The following is a 19849-nucleotide window of genomic DNA, read 5'->3' on the forward strand; positions in this document are numbered from 1 at the left end:
CTGTTAAAGTTACTAGATAAAAATGAAATACATTTAATTCAAATAAAAGCAAACAAAAGATGATACTTTTAAAAATACCTTCTCCCTTTTTTTTATCATACATCGACAGTCAAAGAGGTCCAAAGTTGTTTTGGACCATACAAACTTTAAATGTATTGGCAAATAAACCTGAATTATTGTTTCAAAGATTTTTCATTTTAAGGTGAACTACCCTTTAAGTTATATATATTTTTAGAGTGTTAAATAACCACAGCAGGAAACCTTTAGATCACATTCATTCATTCATTAAGTATTAAAAGCACATTTCTTTTCATCTTACAAGACACAAATCGAACACTACAACCTGATTTTTCTAAAACACAAAACCCCAAATCCATATAAATGATTTCTTTTTTCATTAAATCACAGTACTTGAAGATTAATGTAGGCATAAGGCAGGACTGTAACGGAGTATATGATCCTGTACAGTTAGCAGAAATAGAGTGATGTACTTGGCAAGATGTTATCAAAACATTCTATGATTAGGTTAGTAACTACAGTTTAAAACATAGTGGTTTCCTAAAAAACAACAAAATAATGAGGTAAATAAATTAAAATATAGGAACTAATGCTAATTCATGATCAACTTTTTGCATTACATTCACATTAAAGGTTCAAACCGCATTTCATCCAAACATTGATTGTCAAGTCACCTACTGAAAAAAAAAAAAAAAAAAGACAAAGCAGCAATCTGTTCAGGCAGCAAACTACAAAGTGGTTAAACGGTGCTGGTAGTTTAGTGTTCTCCACAGTCAATGTGAAAACAGAGGCACTAGTTGAAAGTATACACATAAAATGTCTTCAATTCACATTTAAGCTAATGTCCAAGGGGTCTGTCGTCATAAGTGCTGTATCTTTTAATGTGGATGCGCCGCACGCGCTCCCTCAGCTCCACGGCCTCCTCCTCTTCACTGTGTGTGCAACAATTGTTCCGTCTGCGGGTGGCCTCCAACAGGGAGTTATCTGGGACTGGGAGAGTCTCATAAAGCAGGGCATTTAGCGTCTCCTCGTAGATCCGTGCTTCTGGAAACTCAACCTGAGCGCATTACGAGAGTTCTTCTTTGACACGTTCAAACAGTGCCTATAGAAATACATTTTATAAACACCACTTACCTTTGTCTGCTTCTTCTCAGTAGCATAAACGATGGACGTGCAACAAACTTCTGCTAGCTTACGGCTCTGTCCGTAAAAGGACCAGCAGCAGATCTCGTCTCCGATGACATCTTTAATGAAGAGCACACGGCTGCTGTAGCTCAGAGACAGCTTCTCAAACAGCTCGATATTCTTGAGTAGGTTGTCATCCGAATTGCTTTTGAGGAAGATAAACACCAATCACAAAGACAATAAGAACAGTTGAAGTGAGAACTGCAATTCTCAAAAAGGTCAATCATGTTTTAGGTAAAAGCACTGGTATTTACCTTGTATAGGAATATTTGTTGTTCCCTCGGTTGTAAAGCAGTTTTACAGCAGGCTATAAGTGGAAAAATAATAATGGGGAAAGGCATTCAGAGTTGCAGATTATCTTGTTTTATATTTGAACATGAAACAAGCCCCGAAAAACAGAATATTTGCAGTCCATGAAAGTCTCACCCTTACGCAGCCCTGTATCAGCCTCTCTTCCTCTTTAGGAGATGTTATGACTGGGATAACACATAAAGCCTTTTCTTCATTGTCCTACCAACAAACAAACAAATAAATGGAATGATCTCACAAACCTGACAAGAAATATCTGGGTCATATTTCACCCCAAAATTATAATTACTGTTGTCATTATTATTATATTTTTTAGAAATAAAAAAATTAGGTTTAATTTAGGAGCATTTAAATAGTTTGCATTATTGCTTAACATACACTAAATTTCAAAGGTCCGCATTTATTCGCATTTATTCTATTCGTCAAAAAATCCTTAAAAAAAATTGCCTTATAATTTCCGTTAAAATAGCACAAAAACTGTTTTCAACAATATCATAAAAATGTATTGCACGATATTACAGCTTTTAACCCCCCCCCCCCCCCCCCAAAAAAATAAAAAATTTAATTCAGCCTTTCTAAGAGTAAGAGTAAATCATACAAAAAAAACACTCTACCTACCCAAATTTGTATATTAATATGATATTACAAGACTTTGCCCCAGTTCCCATTACCATAATGCACCCTAACCTTTAATATTCCCATTATTTTCAAACAGGATTATCATTGCTACAATAGACCTTCACGTTTTATGTTACTGCTATACAGTACACAATGATTAGTCTTAATTAAAATGATCATATATTAGAAGCAGTAAACCACTTCTACCCAGATGTACCGGTATTTAAAAATGAAAATAATATACATTTTGTTTTCCATATTACAGTAACAAGAATCGTATTTGCATTACAACAATACGAATGTGTAGGAGATACACAATCACACAAAAACAAGACTAATCAGGAAAGGCTCCACCAACCTGCAGGGCTCTCTGGCACAAGTCTATCAATCCCTGGATCTTGTAATACTTGGCTTCTGCTAGGAGCTCCATGGTACCCTGTTTGCTCTTGGGCAAGGTCACAAATCCATCACGGAGATAGCTGAGAATCGAACCAAAGTGTTTCCCACAGCGATCTATTAGGATCCAACCTTTAAAAAAAACAGCAGAATTCAAATAACAACATCAGCACTGCATACCCAAGCTAAACTGGTGACATCATATCTCGGCACTGTCTAAATAACTCACCTTCCTTATCAGTGAGCACCTCCATCTTGCCGCTGAACATGGATCTCAGGAGGGTGTCCTGTCGGGTGAGCACTCGCAGCGTGGTATAATAAGGATTTCCGCCCACATTGAGCTGCACGTACTTGTTGCCGGTGACACCGCGGTAAGTGCAGGTGTCAGTCTTGGGGCAGGCCACTGAAGAGATTGACACAATGGGCCCGGTTTGCGGTTGAAGCTGGTGCAGGCAGCTCTCTCCTGACATGTCCCGCTGTAGGTAGATAACCACCCTACACACGATCGGTCTGATTTCCCCCGCCGTGGTGAATGCTGCTGGGCAGGCTGCCAGAGACGCAAAACCTACATGCTACACATCACATAAAACAACATGCATACACCATTTATTAATATTATTTATAGATCTTATATATATATATATATATATATATATATATATATATATATATATATATATATATATATATATAAGATCTTTGATATATACACCTTTGTGTGTGTGTGTGTGTGTGTAGACAATTAACAAACACATTTACATTAAATGTGAAACATTTCCAATATGGTAGAACCATGCAATGACTGCCAATGATAATAGCAAATATGACCTTGTACTATAAAGACTGAAAGTGTCTGGCAATCTAAAGTGTGAAATAATTCATTTATATTTGTGTATATCTTGTTTCTTTTATATATATACATTAACGTGCCTTTTTCTGTTGATGAATTGCTACTAAACTAGAAACGTATATACTTGTGTTTACAAAACGTATCTGGCTAATAAGGACGCAAAAAGCACAATGACAAAGCATTTTGTGGACTGCGTTTATGTTTAATGCTAAACTAGAACTAGCTTAGCTGGTTTATTTCAAAATAGTTATATGTTAAGGTAAGTTTGTCGAAATGAAGAAACTTTTCCAAGCTATAAACTCACCCACTGTTGTTCAGTAACTCGTGGGCGTTCAACTGAACACGAAGACTTGATCAGTTCGACAGTTTTAATTCAACCATAGTTGATAAGAAGGAAAACAAATGGTTCTATCTGAAGATATACAAAAGAAAAAAACACTTTTCACTTCTGCCTTCAGTGATAACAGAACGATGTTGATTGATCTTCTTCTTTGAAAGCACAACAGCAACAGGTTAAATCATTATAAGGACATACTGCCACCCAATGGCCAGTGCAGGGATCGTCAGCCTAGCCAAACCCTTTTAAAACGCTTTACTTTGTAAAATATCTTTCAGAAATAACATTGACAAACAATACGACGTAAAAATCGAGTTTCTCAGTTATCTAGCTTACATTTTTATCCATTTCATGTCCTGAAATCATGTTTAGCCTATTAAGGATCTGTAACAGGCTTTTCCCAGATGTAATAACTTTAACTAAAAGCATTATCCAACATTATTACTAGATATTTGTACTTTTTATTTTTTGCTAATTTTTATTTCTTTGTTTGAAATGTTGTACAGACCTTCTTCTTGTTTTCTTTCTTTCTTTCTTTCTTTCTTTCTTTCTTTCTTTCTTTCTTTCTTTCTTTCTTTCTTTCTTACTTTCTTTCTTTCTTTCTTTCTTTTCTATTAAACGTCATACCAGCTTCTAAGGCTATATTCATGGCGAGAATAAAGTACAATCAATCAAAGCGGTTTGACATTTCAAAATAGTAATTCAATTTACAAGTATAAATAACTTTTATTTTGAAATGTATGCCCATTTCACAGTGAATCTTCTAGATATGTCGAAATATAATGTGTATATCTCCATAGGGTGCCATCTTTGTATCATTATTATATATGTTAGTTATTATACAGTATCTTTTATTATTATTAAACCAAGCATTGCTTTTAGGATATTTGTAGTTAAAATATCGTGGACTTTTAACAGCTTTTGACGGTGAACGTGACGACATTCCAAGACCAGCCTTCGCAGTTCCTGGATCTGATTGGCTCTCTCTGCCTGCCAATCACAACATTCGCAACCAATCAAACTCGTTTGTCCTTTCCACTCGAGCTCAGTGCACTAGCTGCATCATATTCAAGATGTCGGCGGTGTCTGTGTATCCCATGTGTGTCCGGGCGAGCCGGGGCCTCCTCAGACTGAGGCAGGGGGTCAGAGGCTTCTCAGCCCCCATGGCGCTGGATGTTGTCAGGTCTCTCTCCACTGACACATCCAGTAGCAGTGCCACAGGAGGACTGGCCCAGGCAATCCTGCAGGAGAGGCTTCAGCAGAAGAGCCAGGTGAGCAGCTATGACCGCCTGACATTCCTGCATGACAGGGTGTTAGACAGCCAATTATTAAAAAATATGTACATTCTCACATGTTAGTACTTTGGCGTTGAGTGTATTGATGAATAAATGACCCTAATTTGTCAAATGGTTAGGTCTGGTTAGTAAAGGTTGACAGGTGGTGGTTTGAATGAAGTCAGACGTGATTTATGTATGACAGAGCAGTAACATTATTTACATTTTCACATCATCAGTAGAAATCAGTACATGTAATAACTCTTGAATATGTAGCATAAATGAAGGCACAGAACAGAGCGGTATCACAAATGCTCGTTCTATGAGTTTCTGTAAACCTCCCATATGAAATAGTCAGAAAACTCGGTTACCTTTTAAATGGAAGTGTATTTACTCTTTAAACGATTTTTTTTTTAACTACATGTGTTTTGCATCATATTTGATACATCACCTCAGTGTTTTATGGTTGTCATGAAGATAATTTAGAGGCCTTCGAAATTGATGTTTCAAATATGATGCATGCTTTATAGGGTTAAAAAAATTGTTCATAATACAAAAAAATTGCAACATTACAATTGAGTGTTGTTTAAATTTATTATTTATTACTTTCACATTGGAGCTGTATCATGCAAAGTCAGGAGCCCTCTTTTGACTGTTGAATACAGATAAGGGCTAAAGGCTAAATGTCTGTCAAAGGACTGAGTGACAGCTCCTCAGACCATTCAAAATATTGGATTTGGTGCATATTAGAAACAGAAATTAGTATTCAAACTGGCTGCTGTGTAACGTAATATTTTATTCTTTTTTGAGTTTAGTCAGTTAATGCTCAGGATCCCAGACAAATGTAAAGCAGGATGCTTTTGACACATTGTTCATAGGGCCAGCTTCCTCCAGAGGGTGATGACTCTGGTGACAAGAAAAATGAACAGGGTGAGGACAAGAAACAGAAAGAGAACAGCGCATATGCTAAGAAGATGGCCCTTCGGTTAGCAGGATTTTTGGGACTTGGAAGCACAGTCGGCATTGTCTACATATTCGGTGAGTTTGTCTGATGATTTCTTACGCTAAGGGTGGGCACCAATCGATTGGAATATAACAAGTTTGAAGATATTTTTTTGAACATCGTTGGATTGTTTTAACCTTTTTTGACTGGCATGTTATATATATAATATAAACATCATATATTTGACCTTGGAGCACAAAACTTAAGTCGCTGGTGTATATTTGTAGAAATAGGCAAAAATATATTGTATTGGTCAAAATGATTGATTTTTCTTTTTTGCCAAAAATCATTAAGACATAGATTAAAGATCATGTTCCATGAAGATGTTTTGTAAATGTCCTACTGTAAATATATCGAAACTTAATTTTTGATGCATTGCTAAGAACTTAATTAATAAAAATCTAAAGGCAATTTTCTCAATATTTAGATGCTCCTTCAGATTCCAGATTATTTTTTTAAAATATATATATATTTGCATTGGAGGATTACGTTGCGTTAATGGTAAATGTTTATTTAACCTGCATATTTACTATTATTTTATTTGTGTTTCTACAGCTAACTAATCATTTTACATGTTTTTTGCATGCAAGTTAAAATTATTATTATTTTAATTATATTTATATAATTATTTTATATAATTTTGTATATAAATATATATAATATTATTATTATTATTATTATTATTTTATTTTTTTTGCTCAAACTCAGTTTAAAATCATGACTCAAATAATGAATGTTTCTGGTCTGTAGGAAGCAGTTCTGTGGATGAACAAGGAAATAAGGTAAGCATGAAATTTCATAAAGTCAGGTTTTAAGACTTTATAGTTATTTTTGCCAAGGAATCTTTAAACTGTAGTTGAACATATGTTTTGAACTCATCCATAGATCTTTTATAAATATGAGCTAAGAATTTCACCACCTTCTCAAGAAAGAGAAAAAAGTTAATGCCACATTGGCTGAAAAGATTTGCTTAGCAGATTAAAAGTATCTTAATGGTGATAGTTAATGGCAAAACACTTCTCAGCTGTCCATCTTTACCCTCCATTTTATTCTTATATGGTAATTTTAACAAGCTCTAAGCCACACTATTGCCCATGGCACACTTTCTCAATGGCCTGGCAGACAGTTCAATCAGATATCGGTGTGAAGACACACTTCCTTTCTTCAGCGAGCAGACTTCTGGCACCTCTCGAGGTGGCCCACTTCAAACGACTCGCTTCACAAAGACAGTCTCACAGGAGACCGGAGTGAAATCTGCTTTGATTGCTGGTGTTGCATTTGATACCTCTCTTGCCTATGCAAGAGACCTGTACTACTGTAATTGTAGCTTGACCATGATGTTGTGACAAGGACTGTTTGTTTGTTTCAAATTCTCAATGTCATAGTCAATTTTTATTGTATATTGATTTATTGCAGCATCTTCACCCAAAATTGAACATTGTGTGATTATGTACTGACTTTCTATTCCAAACTTAAGGTGTTAAAGGTATAAATGAGCATTTAAGCTTCTTTGTCTTATAAACGTTCAAATTAGCAAGGTCTTGTAATCTTTTTGGAAGCCACCCACCTTTAAAGAGGCACACTTCACAGGTAGATGCCAAACATGCCTAGTCTGGAGGCATGTGCCAGAGGTGGGAATTCAGGAAGGTGGTCACTTTAAAGAGCACCTCCACCTTTGACGTCCTGTTTTGTTACCTGCTTAAGTTAGAGCTGACTTGTAAGGGCACACTTCACAGGTCCGTGTGATCTGGGGAGTTCAGAGGGCCGTTGGTGCCTGATCGCACACCTCGTCCTTTATATTGGTTGAGTTTTACTGTTCTCAGCTCTTGTGATCTTATTGTGAGCATGAGACCTTTATCCTGTTCCCGTACTGTAAATATATCTTTGTCTCAGAGACTGGCTTTAATGATCGATCTAACACACTTTTTTTCATCTTCCTGTAAATTAAAAGAATGGAGGACAAGAAAAAAACATTCTAGCTGAAAAAGCTGTACATTTATATACATTACCATTCAAATGCCTTGGGTCAGAAGGTCTTTTATGCTCATTTATTTGATAAAAATATGCACTGTAATTCACTTTGAATAAAAGCATCTGCTAAATGCATACATTTAATTTAAATGTAATTTAATATCCAACATCCCTGTGACAGATTTAAGCTTCACATTTTTTAATCTGTGACTGACAGAGGAGTATCTTGGTGGCAGGGATTTATATCTTTAACAAGACTGACACAGGTAGAGTGAAAGACTGGACTTTTTTAGATCATGTAAAGGTTACAGAGTATGTGTGTGGAGCATCAACAATTTCCCCTCCGCACTCTGAGCATTAAATAATCACTCTGCTCCGGGATCACCATTTCCCGCTCCACTCCACGCTCGCTGATATCTGAAACACTGAAGTCTGAAGTAATTCAGTATGTTTGAAATACCACAGTTCAACTTCTGTTCATAACGTATTAACGTTTAACCTATATAAAAAAATAATAATAATTGTTTCAAAAGCCCCTTTCACACTGCACGTCGGACCGGCAATATTTCCGGAACATTGCCGGGTCGCCTTCTGTGTGAAAGCAACCACGTCCCGGGATCGATTACTGAATTGAACCCAGGTCGGGGACCTAGTAACATTGGGGGTTCGACCCGGGACTGGCGCTGTGTGAACAAAAGCCAGATCTAATTCCGTGTCGAAGTGATGACGCTAGTTATCGCGCGACTCTTTTACCGGCTGTTTTGAAGGAAGATCAACATTGGCGACGAAAACATATGTGCAAACTGTAATGAAGCAGAGATCAGTTAGTTCCTCACTTTCTGCGCTGACGCCGAGATCGTTTGCTTGCTTCAGTGAAACTATAACGTGTCTAGTGTTTTCGACTCATACATTACACGTCACGCACTGATGTCACGTGTCGTTACGGGATCTTCAAGGGTTGTGTGTGAAAGTACGCACATATACCGGGTCATCACTGGCAGTGTGAAAGTGCCAAATCTAGTGACCCGGGAACAATTGCAGGAACACTTTACCCCTGTATTTGCTGGAATGGCAGTGTGAAAGGGGCTATAGTGGCTAATTGGAACACAAGTGTGCAAACGTTTTACTACTACATGACAAGCTAATAAAATGTCTGCATTAAAAGGTATGCAAATTTAGTTTCTAATTAAACGTTTTTGTTTTTATTTTACATACGGATCGATGCATGTCTTACAGATTTGTTTGAATGCATTATTGAGAGAGGAATTGCGTCTGAACAAGTGTTGTAGTACTTGTTTAAATCATGCTTTCAACTGAAAAAAAATAAATAATTTTTTTTAATGAATCTAGAACGAACAAACAAGAACTAACCGTTATAACTTCCTGCTCATGTCCATTGCCGTCATCATAGCCTTCACTTTCTTTTTGATATGAGTGATCTCTCTCTATCAAGCTAACTAAATATCTAACATGTGAATTCTTGCTAAATGTGCAGTTATATTACGGGTCGTTGGCATGAATTGTACTCGTGATGCTCTGACTTAAAAATCAAAACAAACAAAAAAAAAACACTCACACCGCTCCGCTCACATACTCTGATAGGGTACAAGTGATTTCAAAACATTTGAGCCGGTTCTAATTTGACTTTTGCATGCTGTGAACATAGGCGCTGATCCAGTGGTTGTTTGGGAATGGTACCTATGTAAAAGCTTGAGATATTATCTATTCACTTCATCATATTGGCAAAACTGATCTGGCAAAATATCTAATGCATACTTGTGTTTGCGCTCTGGGGAGAATCAAAAGGTTTAATTTTGTCCAGTGCAAGCTTAGAACTCTCATAACAAAACTTAATGAGATCAAGATATAGATAAGGGATAACCTTTTAGTGATTATAAAGGCAGTGCTGTTCTTTTTACGCAATAGCCTTTAATCTGTTCAGAATTTTTATAGAACTTTAATTTTTTTTGGCCACCTACATGCTGCAAAGTTTAGAAATTATATGCACTTATTTATGCAGGATTCAAACTCGAAAGAGCAATAGACGAGACAAAAATATACATGGAAATGAATGTGAATTGAGGCTAGAGCACAATTTCTGAAGCACCCGCAGTATTTAATTCTGGAACCAGGCCTGGATAAAACTAGGCAATCAGATGGAGTTTTGTTTGGCAGTAGGCTATGCTTCAAAGTCAGAAAAATTAGCACAAAATTTGGTAGAGATACAAATATTTGGAAATCCGAGGGCGCAAAAAATCATAATATCGAGAAAATCGCCAAATGAAGTTCATAGCAATGCATATTACCAATCAAAAATTACGTTTTGATATATTTACTGTAGGAAATTTACAAAATATCTTCATGGAACTTGATTTTTACTTGATATCCTTATGATTTTTGGCATAAAAGAAAAATCAATTATTTTGACCCATACAATGTATTTTCTGCTATTGCTACAAATATCCCCCAGCGACTTAAGACTAGTTTTGTGCTCCAGGGTCACATATGATTCGACTATAGGCAAGATTTGAAAATTCTGATTCAACTATGTAAATCCTTAGTGGGGACACCCCTAGAAATATTATTACAATTTAAACAATTGTTTTCTATTTTTATATATAATTATAGATTTTAAATGTTATTTATTCCTGTAATGGTACGACTGAATTTTCAGAAGCCATTAATCAAGAAAATAGTTGTGCTGCTTAATATTTTTGTAGAAATCATAAAACAGTTTTCAGGAATCTTTGCTTAATAGAAAGTTCAAATGAAACTAATTTATTTTAAATAGAAATTTTTTGAGACATTATAAATGTCACTTTGGATGAATGTTGGAATATTAAGGCATCCTTGTAATAAAAGTATTCAATGCATTTAAGAAAAATAAAAGACATTTAAATCACTATTTTGCTACCCTTTTGCTGCACATTTGGCTCAGAATGCATTTTGAAATTCTCAAATCTCTAAAGTCTAATCTAGGTTAATGTTAAATAAAGATATAAAAGCTATATTCATTGTTAGTTGATGATACCTGATGCATTATAATGAAGTTACCAAAGAGGAAGTCAAACTGGCATGCTTTGGTGTTATTAGCTTAAACAAAAATACCAATATATCAACCTGTTCTGTTTACTGTACAAATTTTAACTAGCATTTAAAACACTGAACTGTTTATAGTTAACACTACTCAAGTAGCTTATAAAATAGTTGGCAAATATACACTCCTGAGAAATGTAAATGCATGCTTGGTTGAATGAATAGATTAACAGATATCAAGTATATAAAATAAATTCAAATGCTTTGGAGAACTAAAAGTATGATTAATGTTCATTGTCACAAAAGGACTATAATTTTATGCCATATCATACAGTGACCCCAGACACCAAACCTAGAAATGTATGATTGCCATTTCAACACACAATATATCAAACCCAGGGGATTTTATTTTGTAGGAAGTTATACCATAAACAATGGTATTATTGGTTCCCATAGCTTGTCTGGTTGCTGCAAAGTAGATTAGTTGAAAGATAAAATTGTATCAAACGTCATGGTTTTTTGACTATTAAAGCAATTTCTCACATATTTCTTTAGTAATGTGAGCTTCTATAAATACATTTGTAGGAACCTTTTATTCATATTGGAAAAGTTGGGTTTGCTTGGTATCCTAACTGTGTTATTTAGACCCAACTGTTAAGGTGTTCATTTTCAGACCTCTGGTCACTGTCCACTGCGCAGACACACTTCTCACAGCACGAGGGGTGTGATGATCACAGGTGTCACCTCATTGCTGCTGTGCTCTATAAACCAAACACCTTTCGAGCTCTCTTTAAACTGTGGCATGTGCTGGGCTAAGGTGTTTGCACGGGAACACTCTTGTTAGCTGGTTCCACCTCTCCTGGTCTGCTTTCTTCACTTATTTCAAAAGGCACACTTTAACATGTGCATACGACCGTATAGGAGACAAAATGTGAAGTGTGCCAGATCTTTTGTTGTCAAAATTGTCACCTCTACCCACTCCAGTTGGATGTCAATTAGGTGACAGCGTGGGACTGGAAACCTGTCTCTCTTCCCATAGACAAGCTTTTGTCTGGTTTTTTTTTTTTCAGAACTCTTTGCTTTTAAATGTAATGCCACGTTTCCACCAAAATTACCCGGAACATTTGTAAAAGGAACTTTTTCCCCCCAGACCTGTTGCTTTCTGGATTTCCACCGCAGTCTAAAGAACTGGGAAGATTAAGCAAATAGGCTGGTGACATAGGTCTGTGCGCGTTTCTCAATACAAAGTACACTGATTTTGGACTTGCATCCGCGGTAGTTCAGACTTTGTGCATTCGACTTGGGAGTGTGATGTCCGTGAAGACGCAAGTCCGGTAAATCTGTAAACAGCAGTGTACTTGCTAACATCAGTCAGCTCGCCTTGACTACTGCAATTTTCTGCACTGTATATTTACAATAAAACGAAGTAGGATATCAAATACCACTTCCCCCTTTTGTTTTCATTTAAACATAATAACAGCTGCAGAAATGTACGTTGTTCAGGGATATGTGTATATATATGTCCATTACAATGAAACGAAATATTATATAAATTTGTGTTTTTTTTTTACTTTTTTTTTTTCATTTTAACATTTCGAAAAATTGAATACAGGCAAAAGATAACCTGTTAGATTTACCCAAAACTAATTATATTTTATGTTTAACCACTAAAGAGACATCAGAGCCAGCGGCACACATCAGACGGTCTAGCCGAGGTCAGGCTGCTCTCGGCGGATAGATGAGGACTGAGCTCCCGCTGGCCACATGGAGCTCACCGTTTCCCAGATCTGCAAAACACATTTTTAAATAGGCGCTGTCTTTATAAATAAACCACAGATTTGAGTTTTAAACAACTACATTCTCACCTGAAATGGTGGTTGAACTCAACCAATGCTGCTTGAATTCAACCAATCAGCATGTTCCGCCCCCGAAAGTTCCGGAACTTTGAAAAAGTACCACTTCGCCAGCAGGAAGTTTCTGAGGGGCATTTTTTTACCCTGAACTTTTAGTTACTGGTTCCTGCAGTAGAAACACACCAAGTACCAGCCCGAAGTCCCTAGTTCCTGGGTAAAGTTTATATATATATATATAGTACCATTTCATTTATTTATTATGCGAGGGCATAATACCTTTTACCTTGTTTATTTTTTATAAACAAGTAAAATAAATATTTATTTATTTTATTCCAACAATGGCTGAAACAGATTCCACAGTTCCTGGCCATATGCCAATATGATTGACATTTACAATCATTTTGAAACATCGCAGTAGTTTCCAGGCTCTTAGACATTTTTGGAGGAACTATCCCTTTAAAGGCTTCCCTTTTACATCAGTGTGCTATGTGTAAAGGCTTGAGGTGTTTCCTCGGGAAGATTGCTGCCTGGAAGCTTTAGTTCTTCACATGTCTGTCACTGGAGGTCCTGTAGGCTGTGGGTCACTTTGAACAGGGCACACTTCTCAGGCGGTTGAGATGTCGTAAGACTTGTGAATGAAGTGTGCCAGACCTTTCAATGCTGAGTCACACTTCTCATGCTGAAGACATCGGCGAGACTTGACTTATTAGACTTCTTGCCAGAAGGTCTTGTCACCCTGCCACAATATTTTGGACATGGCTCGCACCTCAGTCTTTTAGTTATTAGACGTCCTCAAAAGATCATTCAATCGGGTAAAGTGTTAGGAAAACCCACATGAAGGGATTGTTTGTCATCTCCCACTGTTACACTTTTGACATTAGCACACTTTTTACATGATTTAGGTATTTACAAAATAAGTGGCAGGCTGTTGTAATTTCCAAGGGCAATAGAGGATTTTATGCTAGACTTTAGCTCAAGGACAGTTTTGAAAACAGGAACCTTCACCAAAGCCATAACCTTCAAACGGACTGTTTATCCAGCATTTGTCATGTGAATGAAACCCTTTTAATAAAGTCCTGCAGAAACAAGTGACTTGAAGGACACACTTAGCACAGTGTGGTGATGTTTGTTGTCTACACTTCCTTAGTTGAATGACCCTTTTGGCTTGCTTGCCTTTTGGACGAGTGAAGAAACTGGGCACACTTCACATGTAGTTACGACCTTGTTGGAGATATATGTGGAGTGTGCTAGGCTTCAGGGTGCCATTTCTTACAGCCAAAGTTTTTAATTGAAGGGCACTTAAGGGAGGTGATAGCGTGAGAGCAAAGGCTGAATCCTCTTCTCATGGAACAGAGTTGGATGTAGGTTGGGGTTTGTTTCGGTGCTTCAGTGTGTGCAGCATTTCCTGCAAGGCTTTCAATTCAAATATTCTCTAATGCTGGTGAGGAATATTAACAGATACATTTAAATAGCTGTTCAAATGTTTGGGGTCAGTAGGATTATAAAACCGATTTTTAAATAATTTATTTGTGTTTACCAAGGCTGCATTTATTCGAGTAAAAATACAGTTGAAACCATAATAAAGTGAAATATCATTATACTTTATATTTTAACAATGTATAATTTATTTCTTGAAATTCAAAGCTGAATTTTCAGCACCGTATACTAATGTATGTTGAATAGCAGTGTGTTTGTGGGTAGATAATGAGTACAGTGCACTCTGTATGGCTACAGAGCTTTCATCTTCAGTGGCTGGGGCTTCCCAGAATACAAATATAAATACAAATTCATAGCTAAAATAGATAGGTAAAATAAAGTTCCATAACCATGTAGTTTATCCATTGCGTTTTGGGGCTTTTTTAATATAAATATGGCTTTGTTAATATAAACAAAAATCTCTCTTCATCTTCAAACATCATTTACTCATCCTCATGTCATTCTAAACCTGTTTAAATGTCTTTCTTCTGTGGAAGAACACTTTGCAGCATGTTGAAAACACACACACACAGAGAGAGAGAGAGAGAGAGAGAGCTCAAATAATCTTAGTTTCACAGAAGCAACATGATTGATTGTAGTCTGGTAAGGTGCAGAAATATACTTCACCAGCAGGGGGCAGTGTGTGTTCTTCATGTTTAATAAGGTGTTGCTTTTCTTAACTCCACTTATGTCTATTTTGTGTTTTCACTTAACATGTATGATTGAGTGTTGTGTTCATGTGATAAACCAGAAAAATGAGGCTTGAATTCTCCCTGGCTTCAGCTTAAAATCGCACTTGGCCCTTTGTTTCTTTTATACTGGGTGTGTTTTGTCCAGTGGAGGGCGCTAGAGTGGTTTCTGTACAATGAATGACAGGGGTTAGAAACAGGCCCTTTACCCATGTTGTACTGTGAGCCGTCCCACCAGAGAGCATGTGGGGTCCTGGACCCTTAAGAGGATCAGAACCTGCTGGCATGCAGCTGAATATTAATTGGTTTGACACTTATTGGTGGACCAATGTGTATTGTTATTTTAAGATTAAAGAACTATATATGTGTACATTTAATCTGACAGTATGCCAAAAGGTATTTTAGCTGTGCCTGATGTGCCATGTTCAGTAGTATTGTAGAATACATGTATTATAAGTATTATAGATAACTAAACCAAAGCTTGAACTAAACATTATAACTTAACTATTTAGCTAGCTGCCAAAGCAACATTACTGAAATAATAAAAAATAAAATAAAAGATGTAATATATACATATTAAAAAAAAAGCATTAAAAAACTAGTAAAATAGCAAAACAAAATTATTAAAACTTTAACTAGAAAATAAAATGGGAAATGAAATAATTATTATTTTTCCAGTCAGTCTGGAAGAATCAAAGGAGTTTTATCGAACGGTTTACTGCTAATTTGTTGTTGTATTTCTAGTGTGTGTGCAAGCACTCTCTTATACTCATACTCACATGTGATGACTTGATGTACCAGTGTGCATTGAAAACATGTCTGCTTGTATCTCACCTCATCTGTTCTTTTTTTTTGTTTTTTGTTTTTTCCAGATTCCAGATGAGTTTGATAATGGTAAGTCCTCCCCTTATCTGAACACCTTATGCTCTGAGGCGGTTATGAATTGGTTTGGACATTTCATGTTCTTACAGAGGCTTTTCAAGCTGTATTAAAAAGTAACCTTAATGTAATAACCCGAGCTGAGGGCCTATCGTGGTGGGCATTTTATTTCTACATATAGACTTTCATCTAATTGATAAGACCATTTAAGTGGGTTTAAAGCCACTGAATGCATAGCTCAAAGCTCAGGAGGAAGTTGGCATGACAAAAAAAAAAGAGAACTCCATTATTTGTAGACCTTTAGTCTACAAGTGCAAAATGCTGTTATTCTCCCTCCTTTTGAAAGCAGAGTATTATTCGCCCTGTTACACAGCCCTTTTTAGCAGATGAGGTCCCTTCTGGCCTGCTTGTTGTGTGTTTGTTCACCTGTCAGTTAGCATGGCACATGATTGATTTCTGGTGCCATGCAGCACCTTTTACCCAGTGCCAGCGGGTGTCAGCCCACTTCACAACCAAATGTTTTATAGGGCCAAGCCTCTGCACATGACTCCTGCAAGCATCAATCTCTCACACACCCGGATTGGCCCTTAACCAGTGACATACAGTGCATGTGCCAGTTCACATTGGCAGTTATTTTATTGCATTCATTGATGCTGCATTGACTATTAATTTGGGGTTTTAATTATGAGGTTTGTGCCTCTTTTTTTCCATTTTAATTGGATAGTTCACATACAAATAGAAATTCACTTTGATTGTACCTGTTTATTAAGCGCTACGTTGTTTCAGACCTCTATGACTTTCCTGTGACCTGTAAAACACACTGAAGTTTTAAAGAATGTCCATATTTCAAAACAGAAATTTTACGTTTGACGTCAGTTTTTTTTTTGTTTTTTTTTTTTGTTTTTTAGCTAGAAACTCTGTTGTATTTAACTTAAATATAAATGGGAAATTCACTCCTTTTAAGTTTGTGGTCAGTACGATTTTTTAAAAAGTTTTTGAAAGAAGTATCTACAGAAAAAACAGCAATATTATGAAATATTATAATGTATGCATGTAATGCAAAGCTAAATTTTCACCATCATTACTCCAGTCTTAAGTGTCACGTGCAGTGGTGGACGAAGTACACAAATCAAGTACTTGAGTAAAAGTACAGATACATATGGTCAAATATTACTCCAGTAAAAGTAAAAATACTCCTTTTTCAATTTTACTTAAGTGAAAGTACAAAAGTACTCAATTTTTTATGTACTTAAGTAAAAAAGTACTGCAAGATAGATGTTTGCAATTTTATATATGCTACTTAATTTAATTTTATATTAGCACATTTTTTTTATAATCCTACTGCTCAAAATACCAGGGATTTTTTCCAAAATAACCACTATATGGAGTCAAGATATTTTTGTTGTTGATATGGACTACGCTGATTAGAGTAATGTTCACTGTGAAGCTTACACTGTGATGTACCTGAGAGAAAACAGAGATGACCATCTGATTTTCACCAGTAAGAAAAAAGTATTTTAAAGTTAGTTGTTTTACAGAACATCAAAGTTACAGTACAGACCAAAAGTTTGGACACACCTTCTCATTCAAAGAGTTTCCTTTATTTTCATGACTATGAAAATTGTAGAGTCACACTGAAGGCATCAAGAGAGTATTTGACAAGATTGTTTGGTCTGCTATTTGAGCAAGAAGTAGAGTGATGGGGTGCTGCACCAGATGACCTGGCCTCCACAGTCACCGGACCTGAACCCAATCCAGATGGTTTAGGGGTGAGCTGGACCGCAGACAGAAGGCAAAAGGGCCAACAAGTGCTAAGCATCTCTCGGGGAACTCCTTCAAGACTGTTGAAGACCATTTCAGGTGACTACCTCTTGAAGCTCATCAAGAGAACGCCAAGAGTGTGCAAAGCAGTAATCAAAGCAAAAGGTGGCTACTTTGAAGAACCTACAATATGACATATTTTCAGCTTTACACTTTTTTGTTATGTATATAATTCCATATGTAATTCCACATGTGTTAATTCATAGTTCTGATGCCTTCAGTGTGAATCTACTATTTTCATAGTCATGAAAATAAAGAAAACTCTTTGAATGAGAAGATGTGTCCAAACTTTTGGTTTGTACTGTATGACATGATAATAAGGCCTGAAGTTAGGAAGAACATTTTAAGGAAAAAAATAATAAAACAAATTTCATAATGATTTTTTCCTTCTCAAATCTTGTCTGTGGTTTAAAAACACCCCTGGCCAAACGGGGTGCATCTCTTCCCACTGATAATTACTGTAGTTACCATGTTCTGAACATTACATCCTTTCTTTTCTAACCAGATGTAATCTATATATATATATATATGTGGCTGAATAAAAATATTTGGACATTATAAAAATTACATCAATTTAGCACTAACAAGCTTGTTAGCTAGACAGTTAGCATCAGCTAACAATATTTACTTATTTTCAGTACGATGAACATTCATGTCTGTCTACTCGTCTATTTAATCCAAACAATATACATATGTATAAAGTTACTGTCGATAAACAATATAAAAACAGACGTAACATAGGACATTTTAATAAAACTGTTTAACATTACGGCAGCGGTGAATTTGAACGTGCATGAGTTATTGTATTTAATCTGTGTTATTTTATGGGGGGGGGGGGGGGGTTTGTTGTTGTTGTTTTTTTTACGTACAATTGATGTGTCTGCATCGTCTGCACTCGAGAATTTCAGTGGGCTCAAATAGATCACTCTTTACAACGGATTTAGTTCCCAAACAACTGACAGTTTTGACCTAAATATGATTTTCAGTTACAATAATTAATCCAAAATTTCGACATAACTTACTTTTAGCAACATCAGACGCACGTGCGCTCACAAGATCTCCCGGTTCTTACTTCTGGAGAGACTCGCACTAAACGGTTCATTTGAATCAGTGAGTGGTCGACTCCAGAACAGCTGCAATCGGATCATTCTAATTCGTAAACGATTCGTTTGGTGCGATCCGCGATCCGATTTAAAAGTATATTTTGAAAAGACTCAGTTCGTTCATGATGAATCAGACATCGCTTCTGCGTGTCGGAGCACGTGATATATTATAGGGAGTAACGATATGTTTTATGAAATGTAGTGAAGTAAAAAGTACGATTTTATGCTTTGGAATGTAGTGAAGTAAAAGTAAAAGTTGCTCAAAATAAAACTACTCCAGTAAAGTACAGATACTTGAAAAATGTACTTAAGTACAGTAACGAAGTAAAGCTACTCCGTTACTGTCCACCACTGGTCACGTGATCCTTCAGAAATCATTCTGATATGCTGATTTGCTGCTCAAGAAACATTTATTTTTATTTTCAATATAAAAAAAAACAGTTACTGCTCAATGTTTTTGTGGAAACTGAGATGCATCTTTTTCAGGATTCTTTGATAATTCAAAAGTTCGGAAGAACCACATTTAGTTTACATTTATATCATATGCAGCATTATAATTGTTTTTGTCAATTTTGATCAATTAAATGCATCTGTGCTAAATAAAACGAAAAAAATTAGTGAAAATGTTTGAACAGTAGAGTTAACAATAATTGCATTATGTTATTTATTTATTAAGGTGTACTGTTCCTTTAAGTTTGGCTTCCTGTTTGTTAAATGGCTTTGGTTATATGGTGAGTTTTATGTGGTTATTTGACTTTGATGTATTTATAGCACCATCGAGTACAGATATGCCATCTTCAGAGCATTATCATTAATAGAGTAAAAGTAGAGACGCCACTTAACAGCGGTAAATGCAGACCACCTGCGCTTTTCATTCACTGCTGATGTCAATTGAGATAGCAGGCTGCTTTCGCTTTCTCTACGTGATTGCACACTGTTATCATAATTACATAATTAATTCTGCGCATTCCCTGATGTGCCCCCCCCCCCCATCCCTGATTTATTACCTCTTAGCCCAAAGCGCTGCTGTC

General features: G+C 36.2%; 2 protein-coding genes across 3 annotated transcripts in view; one reads left to right on the forward strand and one right to left on the reverse strand.

Moving 5' to 3' along the window:
• Nucleotides 1–258: 258 nt before the first annotated feature.
• Nucleotides 259–3886, reverse strand: tnfaip1 (tumor necrosis factor, alpha-induced protein 1 (endothelial)). Of its 2 annotated transcripts, none has more exons than XM_026282447.1 (7): nt 3681–3885; nt 2756–3098; nt 2489–2658; nt 1630–1713; nt 1458–1510; nt 1153–1348; nt 259–1075 (listed from the first exon to the last, which is right to left on the reverse strand). In XM_026282447.1, the coding sequence occupies exons 2-7, from the start codon at nt 2994–2996 to the stop codon at nt 857–859; spliced, it is 963 nt and encodes a 320-aa protein (XP_026138232.1). In that variant the 5' UTR covers nt 2997–3098; nt 3681–3885; the 3' UTR covers nt 259–856. The 2 variants fall into 2 exon arrangements, with proteins under 2 accessions (XP_026138232.1, XP_026138233.1); XM_026282448.1 differs by having other exon boundaries at nt 857–1075; nt 3676–3886.
• Nucleotides 3887–4751: 865 nt separating this feature from the next.
• The window catches only part of LOC113115137 (mitochondrial import inner membrane translocase subunit TIM50-like), a 32067-nt gene continuing 16969 nt past the window's right edge, over nt 4752–19849 (forward strand). Inside the window, exons 1-4 of the mRNA XM_026282449.1 lie at nt 4752–4984; nt 5866–6025; nt 6741–6772; nt 15888–15909. Coding sequence (XP_026138234.1) covers nt 4787–4984; nt 5866–6025; nt 6741–6772; nt 15888–15909 — 412 coding nt within the window. The 5' untranslated portion in view covers nt 4752–4786. The remainder of the gene's footprint in view (nt 4985–5865; nt 6026–6740; nt 6773–15887; nt 15910–19849) is intronic.

Source organism: Carassius auratus, chromosome 15 (genome assembly GCF_003368295.1).
Source record: "Carassius auratus strain Wakin chromosome 15, ASM336829v1, whole genome shotgun sequence".
In the NCBI taxonomy this organism is placed as follows: domain Eukaryota; kingdom Metazoa; phylum Chordata; class Actinopteri; order Cypriniformes; family Cyprinidae; genus Carassius; species Carassius auratus.